Genomic DNA, 22137 nt, shown 5'->3' on the forward strand with positions numbered 1-22137 from the left:
GTCATGTTATATAACAACGATGGACAAGTGGAAAAGGTGTCGCTAACGAAAGGACCGTCGAGATGCGAAACATTGCACGTGCAGTTGCCGTAGCGATGACTAATGGAATTCCTTTAAATCTGCAACTGCTCTCAACTTAACAGGATAATATTAGTACAAAAATGCAGGAGAGACAAACCAGCAATCAAGATAAATTATATCCTTGGGGAAGAAAGAGGGTGGTGGCAGGGTTATCCGTGCCTTACCACTAATGAAATATCAGTACAATTTATTCTGTATTTCATAAATATATTAGCCAACTTCTTTTTAAAAAAAACAATGCAGGACAGCAGGTTTGAGCAGTAAATGATGCTTGTATGTTTTTTCCCAGAATGCCATATTCGGGCAGATAAAAGGTTGCAGTATAGCCCTTGCAGGCCTGCCTTCGTTTAATGTAGAGCTTTATGGCACATCAGTGATCTGTTATTAAGAATATTAGCAAAACCCAGGGAAAAATGAGGAAAACCAGTGAGTCGGATTCTTCGCAGTGCACCGGGGAGAGCAGGAGCCCTGCCACCAGACAATTCCAGATTATTTATTTTGCCGTTTGCTAAAATCAAATGAAAGTCACCACCAGGAAGGCGTGCGTTCACCCGGTCACCGCAGGCGAGGCCCGCCGGGCATATCCCCGAGGGAAGCCAACAGAGCCGGAACAGATTCCACCTGGGGAATGCCGACATCTCAGGCCTTCCTGCCGCACGGAAGCTAAGGCTGCGAGGCGACTCTGCAAAGCGCCGGCGAGCAGGGGGTTAACTAAACGCAAGAAGAGCAGCCGATCAAGCCGACTGCTTATGAGGGAGATCATGCAATGGACTCAGGGGCCTATGCCGGGGGTGGGGGAGGGGAAGATCTCACAGCAGCAGGGGTGAGGCGGATGTCCTAAAATTCTTTTGATATAACTTAGATAATTTGCTGACCGGGGAGGGGGAGGTGCTGTGTCATCGTCTATTATCAAAGGGGGCACTCGACCACGGGGGTCCCTTTTATTTTCACAGGGGCTGGAAGCTTCCCCCCCCCACCTCCTCTGACGACTGACACTCAACGCTGTCCTAATCCCAAACGCGCAGTACAGAAGTCAGCGAGACTTTTGCCCCCCAGAAGAACTTTATCACTTAACGAAACATAAACACTTCTTTGGGGGTTAAAAGCTCGTTTGTTAGAAACAAGTTGAGGCAGCGTTGGGGAATAATCACTTAAAACATTTAACGGTTAACAGACTCTGAGCGTCTATTTGGAAATATGTCTTTTTCGTCAATTGGCAGCTGCAAATACACTTGCACACGTGACACATTCACAGAAAGCATTTTCACAGCCACAGCTAATATACCGAATCACATCGTTACAGATATGGTAAAATTGTGGTACGTGTATAAACCAGGTAGTCATAATGGCGATGCCTGTTAATACTGGAAATAACTGTACATTTATGATCAAAATCACCCTATATGGGTCTTGCGGTTATACCTTAATAAGTTACATAAGTTACATGTGAAATATGCAGTCACTACGAGCAGCAGCACATAGTAAAGCATTAGCTAAGCATTAGCTGCTCTCTGAGGCATCGTTCATTGTTCCATCCAACCCCAAAGTCATACTGCCAGTCTGCAGTGCACATAAACGCCACGGAAACACTGGGACCCTCATAATTACAATTAAAATGGCAATTATACAAAATAACCAAACATCATTACATACGGCAACAAAGATTAAGATTCTCAAATTAACGACCTGGAGAACAATTAAATTGTTTTGAAAAGCACAAAAAACATACACATTTTTATATCGCATTGTAATTTGTTTATTGTTTTTTAGACTAAAGGCAGGATGGTGTTTTCGGTATAATAATTAGCGGTTGTGTTGTACCAGTAACAGGTAGTGGAAAATCTTTTTCTGTCTGTGTAGTACGACCTCCGGCCCAGAGGAGGAGCTGTTTGTCATGTTGGGGTTCATAATGCCAAACACATACACCAGTGGGGTTTGCATTGAAGGTGTCGCCAGAGTTTCCAACACTGCTACCACTACACTGTACTTATGACGGGGGTCTGCGGGAGGCAGGGCAATAAAGCCACTGTACTTGTAACTGTCACTGTAGCTATCATTGGATTTGACTATCGTATTCTTTTTGGTTAATTAAATCATCAGTGGTTTATATTTAACAGAGGCTGTTAAATGTAGTCATCATCTGGAAGATAGTGAGATCTGAAATACCATTCCACGCAATGGCGCCCCCCTAGGCAGAATGTATTGCGAGAAGCCACATGACATGTGCACCTTGACTGAGTGACGAGGGGCCAGCGGTAGGTGGCACCACCCACCCCATCCGTCAGCCTGCAAAAACTCCTTCTCCATTATCTGGTTACCAAGGAAATGCACCTTTGATTCCACAGCTCTTCTTGCAGGACGTAAAAGTAATATTTCCGAAGATTTTATGTCTCATGGGAATGATTTCTGCACCTATTGTTGAGCATCATCTCTCCTTTTTTGCCAAGCACTTGAATTAAATGGTAATTACTTTAATTGAAGAAACATGTACAGCATTTAATCGGCAATCATCATTTAATAATGCAACGGGCACCCTAGCACCTTGGTTAGTGTCTAGGCATGCTCAATGTCTATTAGAGACCGCCTAAGGCCCCCTGACAGTGGCGGGGTCCTGAAGAACAGCTGGCCTGATATTGCCTGACTAATTAGTAGTCCTGCTGATGCAGTGTGGAGGTTGGCCACATTATCCTCGGCGGTGGTACCTGCGGTTGTTTAGCTTGTTAGCATGCTAGCATGAGACACTTGTCAGCGGTGAGTTTTTGGAGAGTGCCTGCCTGCGAGCGTCTTGGGCTGAAATTGGTGTCAAGTATTTCTCTCCGTGACTGACAAGAAGAATCCGATGAATGGCTGGAGCCCCCCCGGTGGCTGGCATGACACGGCACAGGTGCGAGACGGGCCCCAGGGTGGCGGATTCAATCCGCTTGTTGACACCATCCCCGTTAAATAATGGCGGGGGATGGGGGGTGAAAAATGGAGTCTTCTCTTTGAGCAAGATCTGATTCCCCTAAAGAAAGGAGACAAATCCGTACCGCGATCCACCCCCTTCTCAGCTAGGCAGACCTCCCTCCTGGCCGGTGCAGGCTTAACGAGGCCTCGGCATCACCTCATTAGCTATGCGTGGAGATAACGAGGATTGCGGCTGCGCCAGGCCGCTGCCACGAGGCAGATTCGCGGCGGGTGCCCAGAGCCCCAAAATAAATAAAACCGCCGATTCCACCGGCAATCTCTATTATGGTAATTCTCTAATGCCGATTAAAAGTAATTGCTAACAATGTGTACACAAAATAATCTCTCTTGGCTGACGACCATGGAAACAGAGATAAGGGCATTGTCTCATCCGCAAGAGAAAGCCGTTTTGCGGGTGATTAGCATATTCCCTCCTGGGACTTTGCGCCGCATTTTGCAGCAATGGCGTCCTCCGGATTCAGGTCCAGGTGTGGTGTTGACGCTGATGAGGAAATCCACCAGCTAAGTGGTTTGCTTGTGGCAGTGAGCGGGCCGCGGACGTCTCGCCCGAGCCGTTGCAATGGTGGCGGCGCTGTCGTGCTGAATTGCACTTTAGCGTTTGATAATGCCGCTTCTCAAGGGCCATTAAGTATTCCGGCTATCGTTTTTGCTCGCCTCTTAAACACTTTAGTTGAGGAGCTTCATATTAAGCTACCTTTTGCAGCATGTCAGGTGCTAATTGGAGCGTACAGAGAACCCTCCGCAGTCCGCCAGTGCAGACCGACCTGCTTGGCAGCTCCTTTCCGGAGTCCGAGTGTGAGGAGAAATGCCTCACTGGCAGACCGCGTGGCGGACATTGTTGCTTCAGAGCACACTAGGAGAGGCAAGCTCACACAGTACACCTCATCTTTAGAGTGACCTCCTTTCCTCTAACCCCTAGAGGGTGAGTGATTGGTCCAGCCCCCTAACAATTCATTTTACTAACAAAAACTGACCCGCACTTTCCCTAGTGTCCACCGGAGGCACCACCCAGCTAACACTCACCATGACAAACGATTTTCATGTATACCCTGGGGGATGGGCTATTGATCACAGCCTCTAACATTCCAGCATCACTAGTCTACCTTCCCCCAGTGGGCTTCATTTTAATAATAAAAACCAAGCCTTTATTTTTAATGTCCACCAGAGGCACCTCTGAGCTACTATCTCTGTAACGAACAATGCACATTTCGACCCAGCCTGCCCCCGACCAGCCTGCTTTACTGTCGGAATGATCGACTGCACTCAGAGAGTGTAGCGGCTAATGCTAATTGGCTCTAGTCCCAGCGTTGTCTACGTGGGCGTGCTCGGAGGAAAGGCGAGGTCAACGCCCATTTGGAGCGCGTGTCCATCAGCTCAGATCCACGCTTTTATGCACCGATAAGAAATTATGCAATGTGCGCTAAACAAAAACCTATTCGGGTGAATCACTGATCTGTCAGGCGCTTTCTGATGTGCGGTAAACAGAGGCAGATTGACAGCATCAGACAGCCCCACATCCCAAGCAATTACCCCCCCGCAGGATACGTCTTCATAGCGGCCTTCCACCTAACTTCTCCGCCACCCCCCCCCCCCCCGCCCCGCAAAACAAACAAAAAAAAAAAACGTGTCATGTGAAGGAAATTTACCTCAAACTTCATAAATAAAACAGGCAAATACATCACTGTCAAGCGCTACTTATGTGACAAGGCATCCGGAAAATAATTGACTCCAGTACGTTTGAGAGATGCTGATGAAACGGAATTAGCATTTTCATTTCTTATCTGTGTAAAATTTAAATGCATGTCATTATACAGGAGGAACGCAATTACGGGCCGGAGCAAGAGTTCCCCAAAACCTCTATTTCACTCCGACAACACAAGTCAAGACTTAATACGCTTGTGTACAACGCAGGGCATCTCCGAAGGCATCAGACTGAGGGACGAGGGATTCACGTTGTCCTTTGATGGATTATCCATCTGTCACATCAGCCACCCACAGGAAGCTGAAGGACGAACAAAAATGCATAAAAGTACTTGATTCCTATTCTAGCTTCTGCAGAATAAGCATCACCATTAGCTTGGTCCATGATGATCACCTTCGCAACATGGCCTCCGACATGAATTTCTTGAAAATGCTGCTAATCTCCATTCAGGATGGACCCAGCATTACCCTCCTCTCCCCCCGCCCCAGGAAGAAGCCCCCACCCCATGACCCACAGATGCTTCTCCTTTCATCAGAAAAAGTGCAAATTGCACAAAGATAAAAAAGCATGTTAAGGATGCGCCCGCGAGGCCTCTCGGAGATCCGTGGGCTTTAAGCCAAGCCGGCCTTTTGATGCCGTCCCAAGGCAAACGGGCTGAGTGCCCCTTGACCAATTAAGTTATGCAAAGCCCGAGGCATCTCCCGGGAAACGAGGGGGTCACGGAGTACTGAATATGATTCTGAAGCCCTCGATTAACCATCCCAGATCTCTGTTTGAAGTGAGGCCATAATGCGGCCAGCGACGTGGCCGGTAAAGACTTACAAGCCCTTGGTGCAGCCTTGCTAGGAAACAACTGTAAGCAGCATTAGCTGCAAATAAAACTACACAGAGCTAGGTGTGTCTAGGTTAATGTACGGGATCCTGTGAGGGTCAAACCTCATGAAAGGCAAAATGTAGATTTCTAGAGTTTAGCAAGATTGCAAGTCCCTATGCTTGCCCCACGAGATGTGAGTGAGATTAAACCACCATAATACCTCCACCCTCATCCATCTTAAATCACCTGCTTCGGTTTTGCCGGTCCAATTTAAGCAGTGCAGAGTACGTTACGCTAATTCCTCCAGTACTCTGCAGCTCCGATCCACATAGGCCGGTCATTCTGACTCAGCTTCTTGTCTCCACGGTAACCATACCCCCTCCTCCTGACCACCCGGCTAGTCCCACCCCACCTCTGCTTGCGCTTCCCTGGATGCAGGGCAGATCCGTTTTCCAAACACCCAGGAGGCAAGCTGAACTAGCAACCGGCAGCTTTATGGAATGTAATATAATCCCCATCTGTACCTGATCAACTAGTTCAGATTAACTATTTAACAGCACAGAACATACTGAACAGAATAACAGACAGAGACAGAATCGAGACGATAGATTTATTACATTTTCTGTTACATTTAAGATGAAATTAAACAAAACATCAACTGTGCGGCTTGAAGCGACAGGGAGGTTTCTTGGGAAAGACATCAACACCAGGGTAGTGACCACCTTGTGTGGGGGTAGCGGGTCCTGGGTGGTCTCGGTCACATTTTATAACATCTTCCTCTTCTCAAACTCCTAAAATCAAAAATTTATAGGGGAAGAAGGACAAGGTTCTGCTTAGTCATTGTTAATGGTGAAGAAAAAGTCTCTAAAATGGCAACCCACCCACCCACCCCCCCAACCCGGCACCATTACCCGATTCTGAGCTTAATTGTGTCACCACGTAATGGGGGCTACAGGTAACGTTACTGGGAATGGTGGATATCACTATGCCGAAGAAGTTACGCTATAGTCTGAAATTTCAATGAGAGGCCGATCCTTCATTCAAACGTTTTTCAGGGGTAGGAAGTCGACTTCCCCTCTCCCAGCCAACACTGTCTTTGACTGCCATCTATTGGAGGAACATGGGAAGCGCATTGTACTTGGCTGTGTGAAAGCGGGAGGGCGAACGCGGCGGGCCGTTTCGGGGGTGTCGGGAGAAGCAGGAACAGGTCCACAGTGCCTCTAGAGCATCATTCCACAAGAAAGCCTCTCGCCAGCCTGCAAGGTGCGAGCTAACGGCTCCTTGCAGCATCGCATGTATAAGCTGCTTGAACACAGGGCAGCTTACATCAACATGCCATCAACTCCTCGTTAGATCATCTCTTATAAACACGGAGAGTTTGAGATATCGATCATTTAAGTTACTGTTGTGGACCATTAACACCTTAATAACAATGCAGAACGCCACTGCGCCCTGGGGTGGAACATGTGGGTCGAAGTGACCCCAAAGGCATGTAATAGCCAGCACCCCCTACAGGATGGGAGTGGGAAGGGCAATCTCCATTTTATCGTCACACATTCTGTGCGGGTTTTGTTGAATCAATATAACAGAGATAAAGAGCCAACGTCTCCAGCTGCTGCCTACCCTCCGCACACACCGATCTCTGCAACCTACACCCCGAGTTACCGATGACCTTCTGCACCCTATTCATACGCTCAAGAGGTCAGCGAACCTTAAACATAGTGCTGCCCAGCTGAGCAGGGGACATGCTGACCACGACGCCGGCGGCCTGCAGAGCGGCAATCTTCTCCTTAGCTCCACCCTTCCCACCGGCGATGATGGCACCGGCATGACCCATTCGCCGGCCAGGGGGTGCTGTCAGACCCGCGATGAAGGAGACCACCGGCTTGGCCTTGTCACCCTGCAGCGGAAAGACAGACCGAGGGGTTTGCAGAACGAAGGCAGAGCCAGAAACCACAGCAGAATGCACCAACAGGAAGACTAATTAGTCATTTCAATGGCTACTTATTATCCTACCTTTGGTGACAAATGGACATATTTAACAGCTAACGTTTTCGGGAGGAAATTTCTCGCAGATTCAGAGCCATTTATAAGTTGGGCAGAAAGAGGAAGTTGGATTTAAATTGGGCTTTTAAGTGCGGCACTGCCGAGTCTTAAAAGGTCCGTTTGAGATACAACAGGTTTTGAATTCCTGAGCTCCAGCTAAACGCTAGCCAATTCATTCCCTAATAAATGTAGTAACCCTGTGTGAACATATTCTTAGATCCACCTAAGCAGTTAATGTAGCAACTAATTGAGTAAAGCAATTAATTCCTGTCCTCCCAGACAGCCACCTCAAATGAAGAGACTGAAATTAGCATTACAATGGTCGCCTATGCCCGCCCTCCATCCGAAGGAGATGTACTGCTTTAATTACGGAAACAGAGACAGCCGCCGTACCCTACCATCCCATTCCGCTACCGCCGGAGGGCAGAATGATCATCCGGCTCTTTTGAAAACGGAAAACTTGCTTAAGGTGGCTCATTCATCTAACGAGATCAAGACACCGAACCGCCAGACGACCACGGAGCCACGTTAGAGGCAGAAAATCCATCTCCAAACAGCGGAGTGCGAGTCAAATAAAAGCCTTGCCCATAAGATTACGCTCCCCTCCATCTTTGAAAGTAATTGACCTTTTTTTAAGCAGCTTGCCGTGGCTTTCAGGAATAGTAAGCACTTTGGGGGGGGAATCACAGCCAGGGTGTTAAACGGGGAGGTGATGACTCTGGGGTTTTCATTTCCCCACCCTAATACTTCTGGCAAACAGAGAAAGCCCGTCACACACACATGCTGGGCGATAAATGCAGCACATGTGACGAGTCAAGCAAAGAGCCATTCACGTTGTACGGACTTCTTAGACTCCGCCTCTTAAACTCAGGTTGCTCTGTGTGATCTCGTCTATCGCAGTAAATTTAGGACTTCTACACGGATTGATCTCATTGGCCGGCATCATGTCGATCGAAATGGACCAATCGCAGACTGTTTTCCATTTGCGTTTCGGCGCCTCTGAGCAAATCGATTCACGACACTTTGCCCCGCTGCCAAAAGGCATTTTCCGTAGCCCCGCACAAGAGGAGGGATTTTCTTCACCACGAAACACTCATTTCGGGAAGCGATAAGAGGAATAAACGTTGTGATCCTTTAATCAAAAAAAGCAACAGCACTCTGGCACACCGTGTCATTCCGGTCGTTCCGCCAGCCAAACTCCCATCATTCCTGTCTCCAGCTAGGCGGAACAAAAAGTTCTCTCCTGTAATATGCATGGCTGACTAACTCCAGATTTATTGCTTTAGAAGACGGGGTTCCTCTTCCTACTTTTGACAGCCCTGCTTCACCCGTCTCAGGTGAATTTAAGCACCCGAGTCCCATTCAGTATTAAAAAGCGTCGGCCTTAGGAATCCGCCGCCGACAGACTCCTGGGGGGGCACCAGCTTACGGAATTGTGCTCCTTCAGGTACTCGGCCGCGTTCTCCTCGGCATTGCCGCCAATCTCCCCAATCAGGATGATCCCCTCTGTCTTGGGGTCCTTCAGGAACACGTCCAGGCAATCGATGAAGTTCGTCCCATTGAAGGGGTCGCCGCCGATTCCTGGCAATGGCATTAACAGAAATCACCCGGCTGCTTTTTCTCAGCCCGCCGTCTAAAAATAACAACACCCCAAACAAGGCACGGAGACACCAAGCTCCACAAAGACCAGAACAGTCGCATAATCTCAGAGCACGTTCCCCCAAATTACCCGATGTTCTGCCCTACTTACCAATGCAGAGGGACTGTCCCAGTCCGACCTGCGTGGTCTGGTGCACAGCCTCGTACGTCAGGGTGCCGGATCGGGACACGATTCCTGAAAGAAAGTCCATTAAGTCACGCACGCGTCACCTGGTGGGTCACTACCACACCACAAACGACCGGTATTATTGATGACCCCTTACATAGGGTGTATCTCCCTTCCCAGAGACCCCAGTGAGGTGTGATCCCAAGCTAACTACCACCGCTGCAATCACCTCACATCGATTTTTTTTGAAAATCACACCTCAACACACCCCAAATGTAAAACTCAAACGGAGAGTCTCAGGATCGTCTCCTTGAGGCTTTCAGAGTGACGGGTTCATGTACAGCATGGAAGAGAGACGGCGGGGCGATCTCACCGATCCTTCCTTTCTTATGAATATGACCGGGCATTATCCCGATCTTACATTCGCCGGGCTGTGGAGAGAAGCAGCAGAGGGGGTATTTACTTCGGTCAGCCAGGACCGAGGGCTAAAAACAAGCCTGCCACGACTTCTGGAGTGTCACTGTTAGAAGATGAGGCTTGTCGTCATACTAGCTGACGGATGGGCGTGTAAATATGTCCGGGGAAGGGGGGGGGGGGCTCACGTTGATGACGCCAGGGCAGTTGGGCCCGATGAGGCGGGTGGCACTCTGCCGAAGCAGCCTGTGCTTCACCTTCACCATGTCCTGCTGCGGGATGCCCTCGGTGATGCACACCACCAGCGGCATCTCGGCATCGGCCGCCTCCAAGATGGCCGCGGCCGCGAACGGGGGCGGCACATAGATCACGGAGGCCTCCGCTCCGGTGGCCTCCTTCGCCTGGAGGCATGGGGGCTGCATTAGTTTATACAAAAACCACCACCTTATAAAACACAGAAAGGAGACGACGTGCCATTACCTCCTTCACGGAGTTAAAAACTGGCAGGCCGAGGTGAGTCTTACCCCCCTTGCCGGGGGAGACGCCTCCCACTAACCTAGTGCCATAGTCCAGCGATTGCTGGCTGTGAAACGTACCCTGGGGAAGGAGAAAGGGAGGGAGAGATGGGCCTTTCAGGAGGGTGACGGATTGAGCGGGCGACGGGGAGCTCTCCTCTGGCGCAGTGCTGCGCTGACCTTGAGATGTTATTACAGGCGGCAGCAGCCATGATGAGGAAGACCACGGTCAGCCATTAATCACACGTGTGCGGCCCTGCGGCTGGCAGGTCGTAGGGGATGGGAGACAAGCTGGCCGAGGCAGGTGTGGCACTACACACACAGACCACATGGGGGCGCTACTTACCAGACAATCAGATCTAACAGAAACAGAGCCTTGGCACCTCTGGGATATGCAATACATGCACAGCAAACTCTACAAACTGGAGTCTAAGGCAACTGGAAACACTGGAAATAATGCTGAATAAGCCGAAATGTGTCCAATTTATATTTGCACCTATTTTGTAAAATATTCAAAATATGTAAAACCCTCTGTATAAGCATTCCTATAGTGAAACATAGCAGTACACAAACTAATCACAAATATCATCGTGTTTAAGTGCCTTTATTGCATTTGTCACGCTTCGTGTTACTGTGTCCCACTGCAACAGGGTGGTTCATTTTTTTTTCTTTAAAAAGTATAGAGTTTAGGTCACAGTTTATTAATAGATTGAATGTTCATTTCTAACCTTCTACATCACAGCTGCCCGTGTTAATTATTAAAGATGGATGTCGAAACAATAGAGATAAGCAGTATGCAGAGTCAACTAACCCATGCGCAAATCAATGCGCTCTGCAGGCAGCTGTAATTAGTGACCTGAGGAATGGCAAATCAGCACTTTCCTCTTATAGATTTTGTTAGCTGACAATCATCCGTCTTTCTCTTCGTCCTGAGCGAACAACAACAACAATGTCCCCTGTCCTCTTATTTCAGTGTTAACACATCTAAAGTGTTGGCCTGACATGGTTAAGAACAAGAAAAAAAAAACTTCTATAATGTTTCCTTCTTCATTCCTAAATTAAGTGCCTTTTGGAAAGTCAAGGACTTGTACTAGACTGTCATTACGGAAATGCAAGCGATCAAGAAACGCAGAATACGATCACATTGGACAGGGCTCACAACAGAAAGTGGGCATCAGTCAGAATCTATTACACCTTCCCTTCATCCTTGACCAAAGTACAATTTAAGTTATTAGAAAACTGTTCGATCTCATTAAAAGGACCACTTACATATTCAAGAATGAGGCATTACATGCGACACATTGTTTAATAGCATAAACACAAGATAACTTCTTACTGCAACAGCCTAAATACTACAAAACATGAATATTTTTTCTGCCAATAAATACAAATATCACACAGCTATTTTCTAATTCTTGTACACACGAGACCAAGGAGCAGGGGAGTCAGACTTTTATTCACGTAAATTCCTCAAGTTACTAAATTCCTAAAGAAAGGAATCCGGGACGAAATCTGAAATTAAGAAGGCGAGTGAGCACTCCAGCGAACAACAGCTCTGTAGCAATCGTGAGTATTACAGGACGAACTGTGATAAGCAGGAGTCTATTGCATTCTAAAGATGTAAGTCTGGAGAACAGAACCAGTTACCCCAGTGCTGGGAATATGAATTCAATAGCTTGCACTGGTCATTCCAACTGTGACCAGTAAAGAGGTTTGAAAAATGTAGACAAAAACACAACCATGCATGTAGAGTAAAAAGAAAGCATGTAGAGTAGCAATACAGACCTGCTTCCCAGTGAAACCCTGGCATATAACCTTAGTGTCCTTATTAATGTAAAGGTGCTGCCGGGATGCATTGTAACAGTGTCTCACTCCACGCTGCTGTACTGCAAACAGGGAATAACAACAAAGTTTTAGTTTTACGCCCCAATATGTGAAGGACTGTCCGCCCAACAACGGCAGCCTTGAATTTCACATCACCCCACTCCCACGAAGCAAAGTATGACATAAACCAAGGCCTATGGTTACAGCTCCCCAAGTAACCATAAACTAATACCCTCATCGTCTCCAAAAACCTGATTACTAAAGGACATACGCTGGAAAAACAAGAGCACCCTAGATAAACTTACTGAAAAGCATGGCTTGATCTTTAGGATTTTACAGACCATCACATGCTCTTCGACTCTGTATCAAGATTTTTGTTGTCAGGAAAAAAGTCAAAGCACTTTTAATATTGCACCGCTGAACATGCAAACAGCTGGATTGAGCAGTCAGACTGGATTGCGGGCAAGTAATTTCCTCTAAATAATATGTCAAAGAAACAGCACATACTGGATTTCTGGGGCCGGATAATCAACGTATACTGGAACTTACTGCAACATTGTTTAAACTGAATTGCAGTTTGGACGTCTTCCTAGCAATAATTTTACGCAGATCTAATACTCGACCCTTACTGAACAGTATAACGGTAAAGTGGGGCAAAGTTCATGTCTGGCCTACGATCAGATACTGTATTTTGGGATCCTGTACTTCGCTACAGGTATGGATCAAAGCAGCCGGTTAGGTAAAGAAAAAAATGGCACAGATAGGACACGGGTGTATAAACCAAACGCTAGCAGATTTTCATTAAAAAAGAGGCGGTGGGTTTTAAGCAGAGAGCTCAGAATGAATAGAAGATAGACTCACAGAGCAGCCGAGCGAACAACCTGCTGTGGGACATCTTCGGTCACTTAGCAATGACACGGCGGCGGAAGGACCTTAAACGGCAGGCGGCGTGGCTGTCTAAAATTATGCCTGACGGAAAAAAAGACGCGTAAACCCCGCTTTCTTCCTACCGGTTGACCTTCAGACTCAGGTTCAGTTTGAAAACATTCCGCTGACACATGAAACACTGGTTTAGGGAAACATCTGACAGTAAAGCCTAGTCGCACGATTAGCTGCAGTGCAGCCTATGCAGCTGACTCGCGGACAGATTTAAAATTTTAACTCAAAATAGAAATTAGCTGGGGCTTCTGAGGGATTAGTTAGGAAAATCGACAAGGAATTTTCGCCGATTTTACTGTTCCACCTAAAGGTCCGTTCATTTCTTCTTCTTCGCTGGAGTTTTAATCGGAACTCAGACAGAGAAGTGCATAGTGCCCTCTACTGAACGAACTGTAGGGACGGGCGTAAGTAGTAAAAAGTCCGTACGGCATTTTTGTTGCCATTGCAAACACGTGACAATCATACAACAGTCCCGCTGTCAGTGATCTCTCTTGCCTTCTAGTACAGTATGTGAGATTTATACTTGTATTTTCAAACTCCACACACAGTGAGGGCGAGGAGGGTCTGGGACAACATGGACACCCACGTCAGCGCTGTCCCATCCTATGTATAGCCAATGTATATTAAATCGTATTTATATTTGCATCTTGGAAGCTAACCTTTGACTCGGTTTCATATTAAAGTGCAGCATGTGACTGCTGTGAACATAAAAAAGTTGAAACGTTTCTCATGTTTAGTAATGAATAGACTGATTTTGATGTCTAAACGGTACATAAGGAACACAACCAATATAAAATGGAATTTATATGCTACAAATAGAGTATACACGTATTTAGCAGTTATAATCGATTACTGTGATTCGGTTATGTATAATGTATTAAAATTAGACGTCTGCTTTCTTGTCTATGCCCGAAAAGGACGTGCAAATCTTCGCTCTTTTGACCTTCCCATTGGAAAGTCCCAGCGAGCTATATTTATCCAACCTGAACACTGCACTTCAAACAGGTCATCCTTTAGAATAACTCGTTATCCAGTTGGTCTTCGGGGAAAGGAGCAGTGACGATTCAAAGGAACGGCCATTACTTTCAACCGTATATATAAATTATAGTTAGCTTTAAATACTGAAAAGCACTTCTAATTATAGCGTTAAAACGCATTTTTATGTTTTTAAACATTTTAGAGCGGGAAAATGCGCAGCTGGACGTCTTAAATCATATCTTGACATGAAATAACCCTCCCACTACCGTCCAGGGAGAACTTTTTAAACTACAGACGTGTCGTCAACTCATTCTGACCAATTAGATGACACCAGCTCTCTCAATGCCCATTGGCTGTCTGCCGCTTTGTCACGTGAAAGAGACGCCATTATTCACCAACCATTTACGTCACGTCGTCAGTTTCCGCAGAAGTATTACGGCTTTCAGTTACGCTAACCAGACAACGCAAAGTCCGTAATAGGGCCACCCCAGGAAATATGCCCACTGCAACGAATTAAAAGCTGTCCGCATGTTCAGTTCAAGATGGTGCTAGAAGGCATAGCGAGGATCATAAAGCACCAGCTTCCAGCCTACCTCAAAAAACTGCCGCTACCTGAAACTATCGGAGGCTTTGCGCGTTTAACGGGTACGTTCATTGCATTTCATGTCTGTTATTGCCAACTAGGAAAAAAAGTCATAGGCGAGTTACAATGCACTTATCTACGCGCTCTCAGCTAAACAAATTAAATAACTTTCTTGATATGTGCCTTTTTGTTCCAGATCATAAATATTCGTTGTTATAAAGGTCGTTTTTAAATATAATAATTTCCTTGAAGTATGCCAGTGCATTGGGGGGCTCTTTAAGGTAGAGCCAGTGTTATTTGCAAAAAAAGACAGTCATTATCCTTGGTGTGTTCTAGAAAGTGAAGCATTTTGCAGAACCGGTTTTTTTTCCTCTCCGGATTGCGAGTACCTTGTTACGTTTCATTAGCTTATATTGGTTAGAAAGGTATTTTAAGAATTGTTAAGTTTAGAAATGTCCCAGGCCCTATAGGTCACACATCAGAGCTTTAAAATGGTTTAGAGGAAGCAACACATCATGGCATTGGTATAGATAAAGGCTATGTTGGTGGGGTGGGTGCGTCTTTTAAAGGTTGTGTTATTTGATATATAACATCGCTGTAAAACGCTCTGAGTCAGGACCAGAGCTGTTTGACTCAGGGTTTACAGTGATGATATTCTCATGAGGATTCTGATGATTACTGCAAGCTAGACTTATAAGGGGGTGCCAGTGTGTTTTTGGGTTGCAGTCCTAAGTGATGCAGCTGGACAGTTAACTAAGGACATAGTGAAATGGATTTCAGACTATACTGCCCGCTGTCCAATATTGTTCAAAATCACACATACGTGAAATAGTGATTCCCCAGAAGCTGCAGTGGTCAGAAATGGATGCTGCCTTCCTCCTTTGGCTGACGGCAGAGGGACCTCTCTGTTGTTCGGCCTGTCTAGGTAGTAAGCCTCGCATGATCTGCCAGTTGTTCCTCAGCCTGGGTCCGCTTTCAAGGTGGCCGGTTGCGTGCAGATGTAGTGCAATCTCGGCGATTCCCTGAAAGGCTGCGTTTCATTTATCTTAGTTGAGGGGTATCATTGTGCAGTAGCATGATCCTGCAGTTTTTACATTATGAGAAATAAGATTCGACATTTTGCAGAACTAACAGACTGTGTGTTGTTGGAAAGGTAGCAAGTCACTGCTATTACTGACAACCCCAAACACTGTTTTGGTGGTTTTTAAAACATTTCTGCCTCCTGTAGCTTTCCTGAATGTTGCAGGAGTCACACAACATACAATATATTGGCTCTCTTTAGGTAGTCTGGAGTGAAACTGACACAAATTATGTTTAATTGAAGTGACTCTGCCCACGGCGAGAGCAGATTAGGGTTTGGTGCTAAGGGTAGGTCACGCCTGAGCGACTGGTGTGAAGTTTATCTTCTGAGTCAATTTTACTTGTAAAAGTTGACTTGAGAGGAAAAACTCCCAGGCTGTCATGAAAAGCTTTGAACTTCCTCAAACTTTTGACATGCAGCCCCCCCCCCCCCCCCTCCCCCAAGAGTCTCCTCTCTTGGTTTTCAGTGTTTATCGTGCTATTGCTAACCCCCTTCTGCCCGGACGCGCTTCCCCAAACTTTTAGCATAGGCTAATTACTGACCACTTTGCGATCAGATGCCAAAATGCTCGTTTTGTCTCGAACCCGGACACTCACTACCTGCCTACTTTCAGTTTCAGAGTGGCTGCGATTGCTCCCCGTCCTGGGAATCCTGGCCCTGCTGGGCTACCTCACCATACGGCCCTTCCTACCAAAGAAGAGAAAGCAGAAAGACAGTCTAATCAACCTGAAGATCCAGAAGGAGAACCCCAAGGTGGTCAATGAGATTGACATTGAAGACCTGAAAAGCCCAAGTGCTTGTTACTGCCGCTGCTGGCGCTCTAAGACGGTAAGAGGCTGTGGGTCGGACTTCACAACATACAGGGAAAGCTAACGGCGAGCGAAATGAGCGAAATGCTCGCAAAACAAGCTCTGCCTGGTTTCCAGCTTTTCAACGGTATTCCCGTTGAGTCTTGGAAATGGGGCTTGGTTAGTCAATCACAGAGAATCGCATTCATTAATTGACATCTGTTTTGTGAGAAACTAGAGCGCAAGGGTCTGACATGAAGGGCTCCCCAGAGTGCCATTAGTCATCCTCCATTGGCTGTTCGAGACACGTTGTTTGTTTTCTGTTCCAGTTTCCTGTCTGCGACAAATCCCACATAAAACACAACGAGCTGACCGGCGACAACGTGGGCCCCCTCATACTGAAGAAGAAAATTCTATAATCCACACTCCCGAGTGGAGAGGTGGTGCCAGTTGTAAACCCCGCCTCCTAGTGGGAGGTATTTGTAGTTCTTGCATCCTTTAGGGAGGGGCCAAGTTTTCCATTTCCTGTAGTTTTTTTTTCTTGCTAGATTAAATACATATACAGCATGTGCATTTAGACTTGTACTATATTGTGCAGAGATAAAAACCTCCGAAAAGGAATTATGTCATTAACTACTCAGAAATGCTCTTATTTAAACAGCAACATTGACTCTTGCTTTTATTTGCTGTTAAACGAGAACGGGCACAGCCCGTGACGCTGGTGTTCCGAAACACCAGGGCTTGAGAGTTGCGGCCTGGATGTACGGAACTGGCATCTTATTGAGGCCATGGACGTCTTGAACCTGAACACTTATGGATCAGCTGGGGGATGTTAAGCTGGATTTGCGCTGGGCTGTGTTTGTGTGATACTGAGTAGGTCTTTACTCTAACCCATTTGATTTTTATTTGTTCCATAATTATATTGGATGTTTTTTTTTGTGTGTTTTATTTCCAGTACGTTCTGTATCTTGGTTATAGATGGGGACCACATTTGGTAGAAAAGGAGTATATGTATCATAATTCTTGGTTTGTAGTCTGTTCAGGGGGCTCTTGGCTGTCAAACAGAATCCGGCTGCCCTGATTTTTCCTTGTTTTCCTCTATTCTGTCTGCCTCCTTCTGCTGGATTTCACACTCTACTAACACGCGACGGAAATGCCGCAGATGACCGACCCGTCCGCTTAGCGCGGGGCGGGACTGCATCGGCTTTGGGTTCCGTCTCTGTCGTTCTGAGCTCCCGCGCTGAATGTTCTTCTCATGTGTCCCTGAGAGAAATAAATCTCCACCTTCGGGTTTTTAATGTGTCTTTGTTTTTTTTTTTGTTCTACTACATTTTTAAAAACAAGCGATAGAACGAAGAATATTTACATGAGCTGACACGTCCTCGTACTTTTAAAGACTGAATGAGAGCAGATTATTCCTAATAAGAAAAGATTGCAGCACTTTAGGGAAAGGCGTGCTTCAAAGGAGCATGATTCGATTACAGTAACGTCTAAGCGAGGCTTTTTTTTGGTCGATCGTTCCTTTTATTCCATCGCATCAAAAAAAATATGTATAAAAAAAAACTGCAGATCTCTCACAGAACCTTTTAGTGATCAGAATAATGCATTTTTTTATTGCACCTCAGCTTATCAGTACGTGTAGAACATGTGACCTTTATCAGTGAGGACCTAGCCGAAGGTCACGGTGATGTTGCATTAGCCCAGTACTGCTAACGTAAGAATGACTGTAATTTTTTTCCGTGTTGGGGGGGGGGGGGAGTCCCTTGTTAGTCATCCTGCTGCTGACTCTGGTTCCACAGTGGAAGCTTTTAGAGCTGAGGGTCATCGCCCTCACACTTTTGACCACCCCCCCCCCACACACACTATTCTGTTTATGTCCAACGTGTCACACTAACTGTGCATTGAAGTATTTTAACATGCAAGCACGTCACCGCTGGGGAATTGACCGCAGGCAGCCTGCGTGTCGGATGGTGTGACTAAGAATTTCAGGGAATAAATAATGTTCTGTTACAAAAAAATAAATAACTTTTAGCAGGGCTAAAATATGTTTAAGTATGAGCAAAATGAGGGAGAGAAACCAGCACAATCACCATCCAGGTTGTCAGGATATACACCTAAAAATATTAATGCCATAGTTTCACTGAAAAATAATTTTATCTGTTAAATATAAACAACTTTTGGTTGTTTTTTGGTGGATCCTCCTCCTCAGGAGGGGTGGGGGGGTTTCTACTGGGATTTCTCAGTTAGCTGGATTAACGTAAGTTAGAAGTCATTACTGGCCAATAGGAATTCTCGTTACCTGAACTCTTAGCAAGAAAACACGCCAAATGTAAGGACTGCCCAACAGGAGTGTCACTTACCTCTCCTCCTATTGGACAGTTTTTATGTTTGACATTCTTATTGGACAGCACTTATATTTGGCTAAAATCCTGCTTTGCGGCGTACCCCACAAGTCTGTAGTTGACTTCATACATCATGGGTGGTGTGGACTGGAGTATGGGGGAGGAGTCGCTGCCTTGTACTCGTGTAACTCTCCTGCATAATTAGCAGAAGCTTTAAAAGTCATTTGCACAATGAAAATGTTATTTATATTGCAGGAAAAAAATAAACGTTACCTGATGCTAGCAGCGCTGTAATAGTCTGTAATTCAGTAAACGCTTCTAGCTCACGTCACGGCGTACAGGGAACCAGAGCGTACTCATGCACCTGATGCGTATGAGGGTGAGGGGCTGGCCGCCATTGGCTGTAACTCTGCCGATGGGTGTGTGTGTCTGTCACACCGTCCATCCTAAACCTCACCGATGACCCTGTCCTCTTTCCAGGCAAACACATTTGGTTAATCTAGCAGGAAGTTGCCTATGTAAACCCAGCTGGCCCACAAGGCTGCCATTGTCCTGGGTGCCACTCTGCCGGCCTGCAGATGCAAATTGTACCCCCCCCCCTATTCTCAGAAAGCCTGTCCAAAGGCTTCATATCGCACATGCTAATGTCATATTCGCGAAACAAATGGGGGGGGGATGTTTCCACTCGTCGCCTCGTGTGGAGCTCTGGAGCGGTGGGGGTTTGAGGGAGGGGGCTGGTTAATTTCCAAAAATAAACAATAATGTTTTCAAGCTGTGCCTTTTTTTATGACCCCTGATATTTGCATGTTCTGATCACAAGTGAAGAGACGGAAACCAGCGAAAGTTAGCAAACGAGATCGTAAGCGGTTCGCAGACATGGTGTAGTGTTGGTGGTATTTTCCGGTTAATTGTGTGTAATCTGGTCCATGGTCATCAGAAGGTTTTGAGCTCGTGGCCTCGAACCCAAAACCTTCAGGTGCCTATAATCAGCAGAGGGAATTAAGTGAAAGGCTGCGGGTTCCAGTCCCTGGAAGGAGAGTTTATCATCTCTGGAATCCCATTCAAAAAGTCACTTTTGAGGCGCCAGTATAGTGTTGGTTTGTGGGCAATGGGGGCCCCAAACCAGCTTTTTCCAAGCTTTAGCAGTCAAACCACAAAGCCTCGCCTACAGTAGCTGGATCCAGTGTCTTATTTCTGGCTTTTTCAGTCCAAAGAGCAAAGGCGGCAAGACATCCCAAGTCTGACCCATGACATCTTCCATGCAGACCGGGGCAGGGCGGGGCACAGGACTGGGGGAGGAGGCATGTATCCCTGAGCGACCGTGGACGTTTGGTGCAATGCGGGGCTGACATCCGCAAACGGACATTGTTATTTATTTTAAAGATGCTGGCGAGTGGGAGGATTTTGCCACCAGGAAAAATGTATTTCAACATCAGGAAGGCCCCCATTTCCAGACCCCGGTCAGGGTATGGTTAAGAACATAGACATTCAGATCTGAACTTTTCGGTAAATATAAAGCCATCTGTGAGAGCAGAGTAGTGCAGTAAGCCATCAGCTAAAAACAACTTCTCGTTTTCAAATTAAGTACGGTTCACACTCTGACTAAAAATACATCGTTTTCACGCTGCATCCAGAAATGCCATAATCAGACACGTTTGGTCTGGGTGACTTTTTACTCCCCCTAGGTTGCCCCCCCCCCCCCCAACCACTGTGCTGCCGAAAACGATCGATGCAGACTGTGAATGGGCAGGCCGGCGACCAGGGAGGAGGAGGGTGAAACACACACAGGTGAACCTGCGGCTCCTTAGAGCTTGACATTTAAATATGTGCAGTGCTGAGTGGGATAAGATAAGAGATGAGCTGAGATAAGAGATGAGATAAGAGATGAGATAAGAGATAAGATAAGAGATGAGATAAGAGATGAGCTAAGATAAGATATGAGATAAGATATAAGATATGAAAGTCTTTATTAGTCCCACGGGTGGGAAATTTGCATCTTACAGCAGCAAAGTGGACAGTGCAACAGAAATAAGCAGAATGCAGAAAGTCCTTAAGCAATAAGAGTAGTTTCAAACAATAGAAAATAAGAAATAAAATACAATATATACATTTTCCAAACCACTTATCCTACTGGGTCGTGGGGGGTCCGGAGCCTATCCCGGAAGCAATGGGCACGGAACAACCCAGGATGGGGGGCCAGCCCATCGCAGGGCACACTCACACACCATTCACTCACCATTCACTCACACATGCACTCCTATGGGCAATTTAGCAAGTCCAATTAGCTTGAGCATGTCTTTGGACTGTGGGGGGAAACTGGAGTACCCAGAGGAAACCCCATGACGACATGGGGAGAACATGCAAACTCCACACACATGTGACCCGGGCGGAGACTCGAACCCGGGTCCCAGAGGTGTGAGGCAACAGTGCTAACCACTGCACCACCATGCCGCCCAAGAACTGTACAATATAGTGAAAATAAAGTATAAATGTAATGTAGGTTATGTTGATTGATAAATAAATGTGTGTATGTATATATACATGTTATTAGCAGGAATAAAACGAATATTATAACATAAGAACAGTCTCAGTATATGTGTGGGAGTATATGAGCATGGGATTAGGTATGTGCTTATTGGTTGTTGTAAAGTCTGACGGCAGATGGAAGAAAAGACCTGCAGTATCTCTGTCGCACACCTTGGATGCAGCAGTCTGTCGCTGATGGAGCTGCTCAGTGCTGATAGTGTGTCCTGTAAGGTGTGGGAGATGTCCTCCAACAGGGAATGTAGCTGAGCCAACGTTCTCCTGTCGCTCACCACCTCCACTGAGTCAAAGGGACCTCCTAAGACAGAACTGGCTTTTTTAATCAGCCTGTTCAGTTTTCTCCTCTCCCCAGTAGAGATGCTGCTGCCCCAGCAGACCACAGCATAGAATATGACTGACGCCACCACAGAATCATAAAAGGTCTTCAGGAGTGGCCCTTGCACTCCAAAGGACCTCAGTCTGCGTAGCAGATACAACCTGCTCTGACCTTTACTGTAAATAGCATTTGTATTGTGGGTCCAGTCAAGTTTATTGTTCAAATGAACACCCAGATACTTATAGGAGTCAACAATCTGAATGTCCATCCCCTGGATGTTGATTGGTGTGGATGGAGGACGTTTGTGCCTACGAAAATCCACTACCAGTTCTTTGGTCTTTCCAGCGTTAACCTGGAGGTAGTTCAGTCGGCACCATTCCACAAAGTCTTGCGTCGTTTCTCTGTACTCCTTGTCATCCTCATTAGCAATGAGGCCAA

General features: G+C 46.4%; 2 protein-coding genes across 2 annotated transcripts; one reads left to right on the forward strand and one right to left on the reverse strand.

The window, feature by feature from the left end:
- Positions 1 to 6160: 6160 nt before the first annotated feature.
- Positions 6161 to 13854, reverse strand: suclg1 (succinate-CoA ligase GDP/ADP-forming subunit alph). The gene is made up of 9 exons (XM_048995952.1): positions 12990 to 13854; positions 12090 to 12190; positions 10270 to 10386; positions 9978 to 10190; positions 9749 to 9806; positions 9361 to 9444; positions 9040 to 9191; positions 7276 to 7464; positions 6161 to 6355 (listed from the first exon to the last, which is right to left on the reverse strand). The coding sequence occupies exons 1-9, from the start codon at positions 13021 to 13023 to the stop codon at positions 6329 to 6331; spliced, it is 975 nt and encodes a 324-aa protein (XP_048851909.1). The 5' UTR covers positions 13024 to 13854; the 3' UTR covers positions 6161 to 6328.
- Positions 13855 to 14459: 605 nt separating this feature from the next.
- Positions 14460 to 17795, forward strand: cisd2 (CDGSH iron sulfur domain 2). Its single transcript, XM_048995953.1, has 3 exons — positions 14460 to 14690; positions 16323 to 16537; positions 16827 to 17795. Exons 1-3 carry the CDS (start codon positions 14588 to 14590, stop codon positions 16914 to 16916), a joined length of 408 nt encoding a protein of 135 aa, XP_048851910.1. The 5' UTR covers positions 14460 to 14587; the 3' UTR covers positions 16917 to 17795.
- The last annotated feature ends 4342 nt before the right edge of the window (positions 17796 to 22137 follow it).

Source organism: Brienomyrus brachyistius, chromosome 25 (assembly GCF_023856365.1).
Source record: "Brienomyrus brachyistius isolate T26 chromosome 25, BBRACH_0.4, whole genome shotgun sequence".
In the NCBI taxonomy this organism is placed as follows: domain Eukaryota; kingdom Metazoa; phylum Chordata; class Actinopteri; order Osteoglossiformes; family Mormyridae; genus Brienomyrus; species Brienomyrus brachyistius.

What these genes read in the sequence shown, in the direction of transcription:
- suclg1 (XM_048995952.1), bottom strand. Translation starts at nt 13,023, where the DNA reads ATGTCCCACAGCAGGTTGTTCGCTCGGCTGCTCT. An exon ending in AGGGTTTCACTGGGAAGCAG is followed by an intron (nt 10,387 to 12,089) that starts GTCTGTATTGCT and finishes CTCCTTCCCCAG; the next exon opens with GGTACGTTTCACAGCCAGCA. An exon ending in TTTTTAACTCCGTGAAGGAG is followed by an intron (nt 10,191 to 10,269) that starts GTAATGGCACGT and finishes CCATGCCTCCAG; the next exon opens with GCGAAGGAGGCCACCGGAGC.
- cisd2 (XM_048995953.1), top strand. Translation starts at nt 14,588, where the DNA reads ATGGTGCTAGAAGGCATAGCGAGGATCATAAAGCACCAGCTTCCAGCC. An exon ending in AGGCTTTGCGCGTTTAACGG is followed by an intron (nt 14,691 to 16,322) that starts GTACGTTCATTG and finishes GCCTACTTTCAG; the next exon opens with TTTCAGAGTGGCTGCGATTG. An exon ending in GCTGCTGGCGCTCTAAGACG is followed by an intron (nt 16,538 to 16,826) that starts GTAAGAGGCTGT and finishes TTTCTGTTCCAG; the next exon opens with TTTCCTGTCTGCGACAAATC.